The 15,761-nt window shown below is 45.9% G+C and overlaps 1 protein-coding gene across 3 annotated transcripts in view; it reads right to left on the minus strand.

The window, feature by feature from the left end:
* Positions 1 to 339: 339 nt before the first annotated feature.
* khk (ketohexokinase) overlaps positions 340 to 15,761 on the minus strand; it is a 60,623-nt gene continuing 45,201 nt past the window's right edge. For all 3 annotated transcript variants that reach the window (XM_041199959.1, XM_041199957.1, XM_041199958.1), the window contains 3 exons: positions 10,396 to 10,484; positions 4,464 to 4,618; positions 340 to 2,709 (listed from right to left, as the gene is read on the minus strand). In XM_041199959.1, the coding sequence (XP_041055893.1) occupies positions 2,624 to 2,709; positions 4,464 to 4,618; positions 10,396 to 10,484 (330 nt within the window). In that variant the 3' untranslated portion in view covers positions 340 to 2,623. The remainder of the gene's footprint in view (positions 2,710 to 4,463; positions 4,619 to 10,395; positions 10,485 to 15,761) is intronic.

Raw genomic sequence — 15,761 nt, forward strand, 5'->3', positions numbered from 1 at the left:
GCAGGTGCACTCACTTAAAGCTCCCTGAAGGCACAGAGCTGCCTCAGGGAGCTGAAGATTTTTGACATTAAAAATAAAGACTGTCAAAATAAGGAAAACGTGTCCCCTCAAGTAACTCTGTCACATGAGCAGGGACTTGTTAAAAATGAGTTTAAGAAGTTTTTATTGTTTTTTTAATCAATGGTTGAAACTTCATCCCGCCCGTGGATGAGGTTTCACAAAAATTGCAAAGGCCACTTGGACTTTTCGCCTGCCTGCCAACCGTAAGGTTGGATGGGCAGCGAAAAATTTAATCCAATTAATTGATTAAGGGCCTTAATAGGCCTCTTAATTGTCGGCGGGCGCGCTGCCACCTATCATGTGCGCCAGCAGGCCAAAATATCACACGAATGTGTGATGATGTCAGACAAGCGTCCTAAAGTCATCACGCACTATTTTTCTCCCGTTCGGGTTGGGCCTGCGCCTGCCCAACAATGGGAAAATTCTGCCCATAAATTTCCTTTCAGATACCAATCCTAATGGAGCTCATAGGCAGGATTTTACATTAAAGGGATTTTATGGTCCTGCCAATGTCAATGGACTTTTGAATGGCCCTCCCCAATTTGTGGCACTGACCTCACCACAACAAGGCAGTAAAATTCAGCCCAGTGTCTCAATCCAAAGCTTTGAATGTTTCCTGCAAAGTTATATCACAGTCTGCAAAATTAAGTATGGAGACAAATGCTAACAGCACAAATTCATTACAGTGTATGTAGATGGCAATTGGCAGGCAGACAGTATAGTTCTTGTAATGAAACATGAGCGCACACAGATAAAACTGATACTGTACACAAAATGCATTGGTTGTAAGCAGGCATTAAAGTGAACAAAGACATTATAGCATATGCTTTTGCATACTACTGTAGTGAACATAGCCATATGATGTACATAGAACTGATAGTCCATACACATTTTCAGGTATGGAGACAGATTTTAACAGTGCATGCACATTAGAATATACACCCTGAACTCTGCATTTTGTTTGTATGCCTTTGACAATATTTTCTGAAACTTTCTATGCATTACTTCCATTGTGGAATGGAAATCAAAAATTGTTATATGATAACTGATCAAGGTAAAAACAGAAGTATAAATGACATATTACAGTGTTTAAAATTTTCAATGATGGATCTCAGATAAGGAATAGGAATTTTTGCATGGTGAACCAACAATATTGTAAACTGCTTACTGCTGTTGCAGTTGTAATTTTGACATGAATTATTTGTAAACGTGGAATCCAAAATGCACAAATTCCTCCATTGATTGAACAAATGTTTAAAATAATAATCAGCTAATTTGTTCTACTTACTAACATTCCCAATCTTCCACACTAGAATTCCATAGGAAGGGAAGTGGGTGAAGTTCTTTGTACCAAATAACACCTGGATTTATCAAATCTTACCAACATTCAGTGTGATCCTCCGGTTTATTGAACTACAAGATTTCCAAATAAAAAACTGATGTCACACGGCCAGGTATGCAAGCAACCATGTGTGACTAAAACATTATACTCACTTTTCAGGAACCAACTACAATTCAAGTCAATTAGTGATGTCTTTGGATCTAGAGACCAAAGTTCAGTGGATTCACTACATTGCAAACTTTCATCTTCATATATTCAACTTTAGAGTAGCAAGCTGGAACAGATGACTTTAGAACTACGGTTTCCAAAGCTTCCTGCCACATGGAGTTTTCCATGCCCCATGTCTGGGTCTGTTGTAGGTTAATTGATAGAGATTGATTGCTATGCTTAGTCAACAACTTCATTATTATTATTATATCATGTGGCTATCAGGATGGTAGAAGGCAAACTCGAATGACTATGGTCTTCGTTCAGCAATTGCTATGTTCTCAAGTAAAAGAACATAGGAATAGGAGTAGACCATCTAGCCCCTCAAGCCTGTTCTACCACTCAATGTGGTCATGCCAAACTGCAACCAGCTCCTCCTCTCCACCCCATCCCTTTCCCTTAATACCTTTGGTCAATGAAAATCTAACAATCACAGATTTAAAATTAACAATTGATCTACCATCAATTGCCATTTGCAGAAGAGAGTTCCAAATTTCTACCACCCTTTGCATGTAGAGCTGTTTCCTAACTTCACTCCTGAAAGGGCTAACTCTATATTTTGAACTATGTAGTCTAACCCTGAATGTTATACTCCAGAAAGCCAGGTAGTGAAGGATAGAACTGGAGCCAATCTTTACACACATCTACAAGCATTTATTTACAGGGATACACATTACAAATGTGCACCTCCTAATTCAATAACCTCAGTTTTAGTCTGTTCCTATTTATGGGAGCACAAATTAATCCTCATTTAATATCTACCACCTACATACAATTAATATATAATTAACACTAGACTCTCCAACCAGCATAAATGGTTTTTCTCAGTCTAGCCTAACTGTTCCCTTCATTTCTTGGAATTTTAATTATTGTGTTTGTTTTAAAATCAAAGGAAATCATCAAAACCATTATCAATTTGCATATCAGATGGATGCATGAGTGAATATCTAGGTTCTTCTGTAGACCTTTCTCATTTCTATGACATGTGACTATTCATTCCTCCAACATATCTCGTCAGACAATTCCATCATATCCTTGAATCCCACACTTTCTCCCTGCAATCTGGCATCCAAACGTCAATGATTCCTGGATAGATTTGCCTGTAGGAAAATCACAGCACAGAGTATCATGTTAATCATTGCATATCATTACAAACCAGTTTATCCACATAACTTTAAGAATCAAGCATTTTGTGATCTTTTCTTTTTACTTTCGAGTCATATTCTAATCAATGTAAATACTGAAGGTGAAATCTTGTGTCTTCCCTTGTGGTGAGTCTTGTGGCGAGGGACGGGGGGCATTTAATTGGGTGGGAGGGTGGAGAGTGTCGACATCTTCCTGCGTCCACGCCATTTAAGTCCATGGCAGGAAGGCTTGTGGACAGCCTTCCAGCTCTGCTGCCAATTGAGACCCTTAAGGATCTCAATTAATGCCCACTTAAGGATCTCAGAGCGCCACTGTAGGTTTTAACCTGCTCTTGTGGGTTTTTTTTTGAGAGTGGCCCTGCTGAGTAAGAGTTGATAGCCTCTGATTGGCCGGTAGATCTTAGTTGGCAGGACTTCTGCCGTTGACATGTCGTGTGCCTGAGTGGCACAAGATGTCGCAGGCCATCCCGAAAGATCCTCCAGCTGACAGCCAAGGCCCCCCATAGCCTCCACAAGATTCTACCCTTTGAGTAACAAGATCATATGGCAATGTTATAGAATCCCACAAAAATAGCATTCCTGCTGCTTAGTTTGTAAATACAATATGCAATATGTTACTAGGCAATTTAAATATGGAAGGTCCAAGATGCTGGTTTGTATTCAATTGACTGATCTCAGGCAGGGTGGTCCTGGGAGCGAACTACAATTAGCTTCAGTGACTCTGGCTGAGGAAAGGAATATTCATTCACCTTTCCACTCCTAATCTAGTGATTACTAGTATTAAAAACAATTGCATGTATGGGTATCGGCGTGAGGAGAGGATCAAGCTTGACTGCAATGTTATCCACAACCAAATAACTCCGCCCACTTTCCAAATATAAACATTGACTTGAGCAAAGTGACACCCAAGGTACTATCTCACAATGTATGTCTATGCCTTAACGAAAGAAAAAGGGCAAGGATAGAATGTCTCAATATTTAAAGGATGTTTTCATGTCCTCAATCCTACCTTCATTCAAAATAGTATTAGCTGAAGCAAGGAGAGAAGTAAATAACCCAATAAATCTGAGATAATTTGATTCTCTCCCCCTCTCTCTCTCTCTCTGTCTCTCTGGAAAAGAATCTTGTCTCCTCTCTTCCCTTGTAGCCAGGTTGAGATGGGGAACTCACCAAATGATGACTCACAAGTACACAAGTGACTTGGAGTTTCCTCTCCAAGGCACTCACCATCCTGACTTGGAAATATATCGCTGTTCCTTCACTGTCACTGCGTCAAAATCCTGGAACCCCCTTCCTAACAGAACTGTGGGTGTACCTACACCACATGGACTGCAGTGGTTCAAGAAGGCAGCTCACCACCACCTTCTCATGGGCAATTAGGGATGGGCAATAAATGCTGGCCTAGCCAGTGAAACCCACATCCCGTGAAAGAATAAATAAAATGTATAACTTATGTGTCGACTGTACAATGTGTTGGGCATCACTGTGGAGTATTAACTTTAAAAAGCCATTGGTTGCCTTGACAAACAGCAGAACAACATAATCTCCAACTCATGTGCATAAAGGACAATTCTACCTTTGGAGAAAGCTTTTTCTTCTTAAAGCTAACTTAGCTTCATTAAAATACAACCACACCCTCCCCTAACACAAAATATGACTATACATGACTACTTAGCTCCAAAATAAAACTAGATATCAAAGTCACCCACCATTACACAGTGAAAGTAATACAGCTGCGTTGAATGTATCTCCTGCTCCAAGGGTATCCACAAGCTTTTCAGGAGGAAAGGCATTTGAATGAAAGACTCCGTCAGGACCCATTGCATCAGCTCCTTTCTCAGCCCAGGCACAGATTAAGTAAGCACTAAAGGACAAAAAGAGAATCAAGTTTACAGACCATTACAATGTCATTTTGTACTTTCAATGGTAATTTCATTTCTAACCCTTTATAAAAGGGTAATAATTTATGGAGAAGTTTTATCAAAATAACTAGGGGCTGAATTTTCTGCTTTTCGGTGGGGGGGGGGGGGGGGGGGGAGACGGAGCGGGCACGGGCGATCGGGTCCATGCCGCTATTTTACGCAGGCCTACCAATTAAGGCCCACCCAGCGTAGTGCATGACTCCCAAGGATAGCGGGAGCGGGCGGGCGGCGGAGGGAGTGCATTTTCCACCAGGTCTAATGGCGACCTGGCGGCCTGTTTACCTGAAGGGCTGGCAGCCTTTGCAAAGCTGCTCACAATGGCAATTGGAAGGGCTCACCAGAGGGCTTCTGGTGAGCAGGCCAGTCCAGAGGGTAGGGTAGGCCAGCAGAGCAGAACAGGCTGGCGGGTACAGCAGCAGGCCAGGCTAGGCTGGGGAGACAGTGTTGCCCCATTTCTTGGATGACTGGCTTAGTGCCCGCCCCGAGGAGTTGACAGCACGGCGGTTCCCCTGGATGGGAAGAGGAGGCCCTCCCCCCACATGATGAAATGTGCCTGGGAGGAGGTGGTGGAGGTGATGAGCTCCTGTGACGTGCTGTGGCGCACCTGGATCCAGTGTCGCAAGCGCTTCAACGACTTGTTCTGCTCTGGAAGGGTGAAGACAATGTTGGCATTGGTCATGTAACCCAACAGGTCGGCTTATCTCCCACTGCTCCCCGCCACCTGCAGTCCCCTCCACCCCACCCCACCCCCCGCAAGACTGAGTGTAGTGACTGCATTGAATCATTGACGGCATTTGTCCTTTGCTGGGTGGGCCAGCAGATATTGCCCATGCTGAGGTCAGCCTGAGAGGGTGGTGGATTTTGCCCCCGCAGCATGTGGTACACTGAGACCCACATGACTGGTTTGAGGGCAACCTGGAGGAGCTGCATCTAGGCGTTGTGCTTGAACCGCAGGACATGTCCAAGTCAGGGTGATGACATACTGGGAGGGGAGCTTCAAGGTGCTGTGGCAACGAACCATCTGCTGCCCTCTGCACTCCACGTGCTTGTGCCTCCTTGCTATGGAAGGATATACCGTGTGGTGCCTAGTGTGAACTCCAAGGGAAGTTGGGGGGGTTGTGGAGCAGGCACAGCATCTTTGTGTGAGTGTTCAGCAGCACTGGGGCGAGGAGGCTGTGGAGCCCTGATATGTCCCACTCTGGTTGGGGTGGGCTGCAGGCGAAGAGAGTCCATGTACAATTTGCACAAATCAATGCTCTTCTCTCATTTTCAGGAGAAGAATGCTCATAACACGGCAGATTAGCCACTCTTAGCCGCTTCGAGCAGGAGGACCTGGATCTGGAGAGGCGCCATGCGCCAGGGTCTACTGGTGTCGATGAGGCTGGGGTGCCACGGCCAGGTATGTTTGCCCAACAGTGAGGTCAGCATTGTTCTCTCAACAGCCATAGCACTGCTGAATGTTAATTGATTTAATTTTGCAACATGGCTTGACCATTGCTTATGGAAGGATGAGCGCATAATGATCCGGGGACAGGGATGCACTTTAACATTGTCTCCACGTTAACTGATCCACTGTCCTTGTTCTTCCTTTCAGCATCATTGGAGCAGGGCCAGGAGGAGGAGCAGCAGAGGCCCCCTCTCACACCTGAGGGCCCTGAAGTCTCACCAGCATCACACCATCCCTGCCAGGCAGGCACCAGCGCAGATACGAACACCTCAGTGGGAATTCAAACATCGGCTGGTGTGCTGGGGCACAGTGAGGAGGGCACTTCACAGTCACTGGAGGAGCTGGCAGAGACAGAGAGTGCCCATGGCGCCACCTGTCGGAGGACTGCAGGGGACCAGGCATATGCTCAGTCGGTGCCTGATGATGTGCCTCTGGAGTTGTCTGCGATGCAGCAGCTGCTGGAAATGCAGCTGGGTGTGCAGGAGCATTTGGAGGAGATACATGAGGCTATGGTTGGCTTGGTCTCCATGGTGGAGGAGTCTACGTGGACGATCGTTGAAGCAATGAGCCACATGTCCGAGCGCCCTGCATCCTCCATGGAGAGAGTGGCGACTCTTGTGGAGAGGCTCCTCCAGGAGACCCATCAGGGCTTCTTGGGGATGTGTTCTAACCAGCAAGCCCTCACATTGGCATTCACCTCAGCTGGTCAGTGCCAGTGTGGGAGATGGTTTGGGCATCAACTTACCCAGCTCAGTGACCATCCATCCACTGTGAGCAGGGAGGTCCAAAGCGACTGCACGTTGGCGCTGCCTGGTGTCTCTGCAGGCTCCTCTCAGGGCACTCCGGATGAAGGTGGCAGCTCCTCTGCCCCTCTGCCAGTGACCATGGCATCCGGTGAGGCTGTGGCGACTGGGGAAATGCCAGCTGTGGAACTGGCAGCTCCCTCCCAGGTGAGGCCAGCTCTGGCTCCACGGGCCAGAGGACAACTGCCAAGGTCATTGAGACCAACAGGACAGCAGAGTCAGCAGGCTGTCTCAGATGCCACTCCCAGCGATGGGGCAGCACCAGGACGTGGCACCCGGAAACAAAAACATAAGGCATCTTAGGCTCACCAAGGGTTTTTCACGAGTGCTTTTGTGTTGGCCCAAGATGAGGTCCTTATGATTTGCTTGGTTTGGTAACACTATTCTCCTTTTTTTGGAATAAGTTGGTTTGCTTGACAGGATAAATTCAGATATGTCACCATGCCTGAGGATGCCTCTTTTCTTTTGCAAGTGTATGGTTTCCAAAACAGTAATGAGTGCTTTGTTGAACATTCAGCTTTATTAACAAGGCCCTTAGTGACTGTTCCTAACCTGGCAGATTTTGCACTTAGGTGTCGAGTATTGAGCCTGCAACCCAGGCTTGTGCTGGTGGTCCAAATGTGGTTTGCTAGCTGCAGGTTCATTGAGCTAAAGCCTTCCGGGTGTCCCTGCCTCCCTGAAGTATACCCGGGTCAGCAGCTACCCCCTCAGCATGTCCCTGTGCATGTTCATCCTCGGAATCACTGCGTCCATCGTGTGCAGCCACAGCCACTGCATCAACCTCCTTATCCTCCACTGCGTCCCACCTTTCCAGCGCAAGACTGTGGAGAGCGCAGCATGCAACCACTATCAGCAATACACGATCTGGGGGTACTGGAGTGCGTCCCCTGAGCGGTCCAAGCATCGGAAGCGCATCTTAAGAAGGCCGATGATTCTCTCCACCAGAGCACTTTTGGAGGCGTGGCTCCTATTGTAGAGCTGCTCAGCCTCTGTTCCTGGATGGCAGAGAGACATCATGAGCCACCTTCTAAGGGGAATGCCATTGTCACCCAGCAGCCATCCATCCAGCTGGGCTGGAGCACTGAAGAGCCCCGACACCAGGGAGTGTCGGAGGATGTAGGTGTCGTCGGAGCTGCCTGGGTACTTTGCACAGACTGTTGGAATCTGCATCCTGTGATCATACACTATCTGCACATTCATAAAGTGGAAGCCCTTCCTGTTGACGAAGGCACCGGGCTCACCTGCTGGCACCTTGATGGCCACATGTGTGCAGTCTATAGCACCCTGGATGCGGGGGAAGCCAGCAATGGCCGCAAAGCCTCTGGCTCGCTGTGTCTGGCTTGCCTGGTCCCAATGGTAGTGGATGAAGGTCAATGCACACCTGAACAGAGCGTCTGGAACCTGCTTGACACAAGTGTGGACAGCTGATTGGGAGACACCGCAAAGATCACCCACCGACCCTTGGAAGGAGCCAAAGGCATAGACATTGAGGGCAGCAGTGACCTTCAGAGCCACTGGCATGGGGTGTCCACCCACACAGTTAGTGAAGATCTCAGGCCCTATCATCTGATAGATATAGCTGACTGTGAGAGATGGGGCCTCCTTTGGCACTGCACCTCAGACATATTGAGGTAGCTGCTTTGCCGCCTGTAAACCCTGGCAGCAGGATTGTGATGTCTTCTGCGGCCCCTTCCACCTTAGACTACTTCTTGACCCTGCACCCCTCGTGCCTACGCTTGTACTCCCAAAGGTTGCTCCCCTGGAGGCTGAATGTGGACTCCTGGCCTCCTCCCGCTTCTAGCCCTCCCTTCCGCCTCAGAGGAGGTTCCTCCAGTGGACAGTTCAGTTCCCATTCCCAGGCTAAGGGAAAGCTTCCTGAAACCTGCAGGCCCAAAAAAAGATTCCTCACTGCCGAGTGCTGACCTGAAGGTTAAGACCCCAGAAAAAGCCCGTGCCCGACCCAAAGATCGCACGGGTGCTGAAAAATCGGTGTCGATTGGTGCCTCAAGGACCTTAAGTGACCCGTTAATTAATGGCGGGCGCGTGTTGGACATTATCACGCACCCGCCCAGCAAAATATCGCGATGGCGCGTGGTGATGTCTGGACACTGGCCTGACGTTACCGCGCGTCATTTTACATGCCAACGTGTGGGGCCTGCTCCCGCACGCCAAAGGAGAAATTCCATTCTGGGACTGTGAGTACCAAAAGCAAAGCGATTGATACTAGATCATCTTAAAAATTCAGCTTAATGAGGCTATAAAAAAGCAAGCCACGCTAAAGGGTTTATTTCTAGAGGAATAGAATTTAGAAGTAGAGAAGTTAAACTAAACTTATATCGAGCCTTGGTTAGGCCACATTTGGAGGACTGTATACAATTCTGGTTGCCACATTATAAGAAGGATATCAAGGTATAGAGTCAATGGGTGGAAGCTTCTGGTCCCACTGAGGCAGCTTTGATGGTGGGATTAGCAGGAAGGTAGGACAGGAGGGATTTGGATTGTCAGGCTGACGCATTCCTGCCCTAGCTGCTCCTGCCAAAAGCGGGGTGGAAGCAGCAAGAGCTACCTGCCTGGCATCAGTGGGGAGACAATTTGAATATTCAAGTGCCCACTTGTGAGCAGATTGGGGACGCTGCTGGGATTTTCTTGGTGATGGATGGGTTCCCAGCAGGTATCTGGAGGAGGCTTGCCAGTGGCTGGCCTGGGGGATCTGGGAGCCCTCTGATACTTATAGCCTCACTCCTGCCACAGGGTCACAACCTTGGCCCAGCCCACGCCCTCCATAATCATGACCTGGCAGCTGTGACCACAAGTATTTTTTTAAAAATACTTCGGGGAGGTGGTGGCGTAGCGATTTTGTCACTGGACTAGTATTCCAGAGACCCTGGGTAGTGCTTTGGCAACCTAGGTTCCAATCCAAAGATGGTGAAATTTGAGTCCAATAAAAAATCTGGAATTAAAAGTCTAATGGCAGCCATGAATCCATTGTCAATTGTCGTAAAAACCCATCTGATTCACTATTATCCCTTAGGGAAGGGAATCTGCTGTCCTTACCTGGTCTGGCCTACATGTGAATCCAGACCCACAGCAATGTGGTTGACTCTTGAAATGCCCTCTGAATGAGGACAATTTGGGATGGGCAACAAATGCTGGCCTAGCCAGTGACGTCCACATCCCATGAATGAATAAAAAACATCTTCTGAAGGCACCTTCGGGGGGAAATGGTGACATAGCGGTGATGACACTGGACTAATAATCCCGAGCTCCCGGCTGATGTTCTGGGAACAAGGGTTCAAATCCCACTGCTGCAAATACTTGGCCACAGATGTCTGTTGCAATGGCCTGGAGGACAGATGACAGTGTGATAAGAAAGCCCTATTTGCATCATATATTTTTCATTAAAATCCTATTTATATCAATGGATTGTGACAGAAAATACACTTGAATTCATGTCTCTGGTTGTACTTACCCTGGCTTTACTCGGTTGTAAAGTCCTTTTACTGCTTCTGATGCCGAATTAAACCCAAAATGTCTGGCAACATCTTTGCTGACAAAAACCTAAGGCATGCACGCAGACAAAAAAAAGTATATTTATCTTGAAAACATGCAGGCATTGCTTAATTTGATGGATTTTATTCTTTCTTTATATTCTTATTAAAGGTTGTTTCAGATATTTCATAACAAACATAGTAATGGCCACTAAAAATATGTTTAACTCAATTCTTCGCTTCCTGAAAATGATATTAATAGCATCCTAATGTCCAAGCTATTTTCTTATAAGTTGCACTCCCCATTCTGTTGCCTTACAGAGATATCCTGACTTTTTGAAACGAATGCACCAGCCACTATTCATATTCGAAATCACCGTGACATTTCAGAACACTATGAATTGTAGCCTTCATATCTTTCATCTGTTTCCTTTTTAACTGTAACTTTGGACTATACAGATCCAAGATTAAACAAGACATTGAAGATATTTTTCCTGACAATATTCTCTATTCCTTTTTAAGGTACCCATTTAAGGCCTAATACTGCAGCAGTTTTCACTTAACTCCCTTCTCACCAAAGCACATTTACCTTTTATAGGGACATACAGCATGAAATTCCAGTTCATCCATTGTTCGAGTATTATGGCCACTATTTCAGGCCCAAAGTGGTATCCCAGATGCATGCAAACACTTCTGGTGTGAGGTGCACTGGACACCATATTCATGAAAGCTCAGGAATGTGCGCTGTGAACACCCACTGGGGGTATGTAGAGTAAGCAGATCATAAAGTCAGTTAGCATACAAAGGATAATTTGATGCCAGTGCTGCCATTTTGGAGGTCAACATTGTAGCTAATGGCATATTTTCACCATACACAACTAAGCACGTTTCAGCACCTTTTACAGGATAGTTGCTGGTTGATATCTTCTGACTGTATTTGGTTCTTTCAGTAGTTGTTTCAAGTATCAAACGTCTAAGGACTGGTGTGGCAAGTGGTGCGGCAAGACCTGAAGGACATTTTGCTGACATCAGACTTCTGCACAAACCAGTTGCTCCCAAAGATGGGTTCACCAGTAGGCATTTAATGGGAGAAGTGTGAAGCAGGTCAGCATCACTATGGAGAGACCAGGAGGAGTGTGAAGCAGGTCAGCATCATTGTGGAGAGACCGGGAGGAATGTGAAGCAGGTCAGCATCACTGTGAAGTGACCAGGAGGAGTGTGAAGCAGGTCAGCATCATTGTGGAGAGACCGGGAGGAGTGTGAAGCAGGTCAGCATCATTGTGCAGAGACCAGGAATGTGAAGTAGGTCAGCATCACTGTGAATAGACCAGGAGGAGTAAGAAGCAGGTCAGCATCACTGTGGAGAGACCAGAAGGATGTGAAGCAGGTCAGCGTCACTGTGGAGAGACCAGAAGGAGTGTGAAGCAGGTCAGCATCACTGTGGAGAGACCAGAAGGAGTGTGAAGCAGGTCAGCGTCACTGTGGAGAGACCAGAAGGAGTGTGAAGCAGGTCAGCAACACTGTGGAGAGACCAGGAGGAGTGCGAAGCAGGTCAGCATCACTGTGCACCAGAAGGAGTGTGAAGCAGGTCAGCATCACTATGGAGAGACCAGGAGGAATGTGAAGCAGGTCAGCATCACTGTGGAGAGACCAGAAGGAGTGTGAAGCAGGTCAGCATCACTATGGAGAGACCAGGAGGAATGTGAAGCAGGTCAGCATCACTGTGGAGAGACCAGAAGGAGTGTGAAGCAGGTCAGCATCACTATGGAGAGACCAGGAGGAATGTGAAGCAGGTCAGCATCACTATGGAGAGACCAGGAGGAGTGTGAAGCAGGTCAGCAACACTGAAGTAAGAAAAAAAAATTAAACTGTTAAATCACTGGTAAATTGTGAGTTGATAAGTATTGCTTTTCCTTTCTCCAAGGTTAAACTTGGTGAACAGCGGGGAAGAGTGAGAGTGGAGTGGGGCTATCCACTACCATCAGGAGTCGGTCTGTAGATAGTGCACAGTCAATGTATATTCCCTCAAAAGGAAAAGGTAGGCGAGCAAATCCAGGGCTCCCTGATGACTAAAGAGATAAAGGTTAATATGAAGAAGAAGATGTATCCTTATGACAGATGTCAGATAGATAATACAATGGAGAACCAAGTTGAATATAGTAAGTCCAGAGCGGAAGTGAAAAAAAAATAACAGAAGCAAAGAGGAAGTATGAAACGAGACTGGCAGCCAACATAAAAGGGAATCCCAAAGTTTTCTATAGGCATATAAAAAGGGTAGTAAAAGAAGGAATAGGGCCAATTAGGGATGAAAAAAAATTACACATGGAGGCAGCGGGATTAGCTGAGGTATTAAATGAATACTTCGTATCTGTCTTTACCAAGGAAGAAAATGCTACCCAGGCCACGGTGAAAAAGAAGGTAATTAATACACCAAAAGGATTTAAAATTTATAAGAAGCGGGTATTATATAGGTTGTCTATCCTTAAAGTTGATAAAGCCTCGGGACCAGATGAGATGCATCCAAGGGTCTGAGGGAAGTGAGAGTGGAAATTGCAGAGGCATTGGCCATAATTTTTCAGAGTTGCTTAGACTCAGGGGTGGTGCCAGAGGACTGGAGAATTGCAAATGTTGCATCATTGTTCAAAAAATGAGTGCAAAGATAAGCCAAGCGACTACAAGCCAGTCAGTTTAACTTTGCTGGTGGGGAAACTTCTAGAAACAATCATTCAGGACAAAATTAATAGCCACATGGATATACACAATTATAAGGAAAGCCAGCACGTATTTGTTAAGGAAAATTTGTGTTTAACTGACTTGCTGGTGTTTTATGAAAGTTAGAGAGAGGGTTGATGACTGGTTGAGGTGGTGTACATGGACTTTCAAAGGGATTCAATACAATGCCACACAACAGACTTGTAAGCAAAGTTATAGCTCATAGAATAAAAAGGCACAGTAGCAACGTAGGTATGAAATTGGCTGAGTGACCAGAAACAGAGTAATGGTTAATGGATGCTTTTCAGACTGGAGGAAGGTTTGTAGTGGAGTTGCCCAGTGTTGATATATATTAATGACCTATACCTTGGTGTACAGGGCATAATTTCAAAATGTGCGAATGATATAAAACCTGGAAGCATTGTGAACTGTGAGGATGATAGTATAGAACTTCAAAAGGCATAGACAAGTGGAGGAATGGGCAAACAAGTGACAGATAAAGTTCAAGGTGGAGAAATTTTGGTAGTGGGAGCAAATAAAGAGTTTAAGTAAGTTATGTAGGTATTTGTGGGTGTTATGAATGAGTTTTAGCTTTATTTTAAGTTTGATTTGTATTTCTGTATTTGTGTGTTAAGAAAAGGTCAAATTGAGTTTTAGTTTCACATTTAAAAGGCGCTTGCATTTCTAATGAGGCTTTTACCACTGTTGTAGTTAAGATAAGCAAACAAGGGTGGAAGAATTGGGCTGTTGCCTAAAAACAGAGGACCAGAGAGGCAGGTCCCTCCCCCAGACACACACAGAAGAAGAGAAAGGGCAGTTTGTTTTGGAAGCTGCTGGAGTTCAGCTGGTTTTGAAGATAGCTACCAGACATGCAGCCTAGGAGACAGATAGCCAGCTAAGGATAAGACCCCAAAATCCAGGGGAGTGGAACAGAAGAAAGTCCTAAGAAGACCTTCTAGTCAAAAGGAGGACAGGAACCTGGAAAAGGGCAGACAGAAAGGCTCCAAGCTCAAGATTTAAAGAGACAAAAGCTGCAGAAAGCAGATTTAAAGTGAGAACAGCTTGCAAGAGGCAAGAAGGTCCAAAGAGGCAACTGAAGGTCTGCATCTCTTTGCCATGGGCATGCGAAGCAGTGGCACTGTTGACAGCTGAGTCAGTGAGAGAGTGTGTGGAAGACAGCTTGAATGTACGTGCTGACCCAGGGAAGAGGAACATCAGAAGGAGAGTTCAAAGCCCTGGAAGTGAACCCTTGTGGAAGGTGTCTGAGAAAGCATCTGTTTGGGAGAAGGTGCTAAAGCAAGTTTTTGGAGAGTGGAGATTGGAAAAACTCATGTGAAAGATGAAGTTCAGTGAGACTGGTTGGCTCACAGTGTGACAAGCATTTGGTGGGGTGGGGGTAGGGGGGTTGAGGAGAGATCCATAGCATCTGTGTGGGTGGCATCTGTCTCTTGGTTTCAGAGTGTGATGTGTCTGACCACAGGTCGCCATAGGTCTACAAGGATTGTGTATTTACTGTGAACTTTATGTTCACGATTATGATCTATCAAGCTGGGTTCCACCCTGGGATCAGGCTTGTCCAGTGGTAACCTCAGCTGGAATCATAACAGTAGGAAGAACTAAGAGAAACAATATAAAATAAAGGATAAAACGTTGAAGAGGTGTAGGAGCAAAAGGACCTGGGTATATATATGCATAAGTCATTGAAGGTGGCAGGACAGGTTCAGAGGTTAATAAAGCATATAGTATCCTAGGCTTTATTAATAACGGCCTAGAGTACAAGAGCAAGGAGGTTATGTGGAACTTGTATAAGACAATAATTCAGCCTCAGCTGGATACTGCGTCCAGTTCTGGGTGCCACACTTTGGAAGGATGTGAAGGCATTGGAGAGAGTGCAGAAAAGAGAAACTCCAGTTATGAATATGGATTGGAGACTATTTTCCTTGGAGAAGAGAAGGCTCAGAGGAGATTTGATAGAGGTATTCAAAATCATGAGGGATCTGGACAGAGTAGATAGGGAGAAACCATTCCCACTCGTGAAAGGATTGTGAATGAGAAGGCACAGATTTAAAGTAATTGGCAAAGGAGGCAAAAGCAACATGAGGAAAACTTTTTCACGCAGTAAATGGTTGGGGTCTGGAACACCATGTCAGAGATTGTGGTGGAGGCAGGTTCAGTTGAGGCATTCAAAAGAGACTGGGACTGTTTTCCGAGAAGGAAGGATGTGAAAGGTTACTGGGAGAAGGCAGGGGAATGGCACTACATGAATTGTTCATTTGGGGAGCTCATGCAGACATGACGGCCAAATGGCCTACTTCTGTGCTGTAACAACTCTGTGATTCTGTGCATTCCCCTTGGAAAACAGCATGGCTGGAAGACTGAACAGTGGTCAAACAAAGCAGGATAACTGATGGAAGAGGGAGGAGTTGGAGGGGGAGGAAGGTTCCCAGCAGGAGGCCATATCTGTTTTGGGTGTTCAATGAGTAGTTCTCTTACCTGAACCTCAGTGAGGAACAATGTATGTGACACTTACATTTCTGTAAGGACACCCTCACTCAAATCTGCTACCTGCTGTAACTCCAACTGCAACCTCAAAGAAAGGCAAGGATTGCATTGCCAGTGGCTTTGATGGTGACTG

Source organism: Carcharodon carcharias, chromosome 11 (assembly GCF_017639515.1).
Source record: "Carcharodon carcharias isolate sCarCar2 chromosome 11, sCarCar2.pri, whole genome shotgun sequence".
Lineage (NCBI taxonomy): Eukaryota > Metazoa > Chordata > Chondrichthyes > Lamniformes > Lamnidae > Carcharodon > Carcharodon carcharias.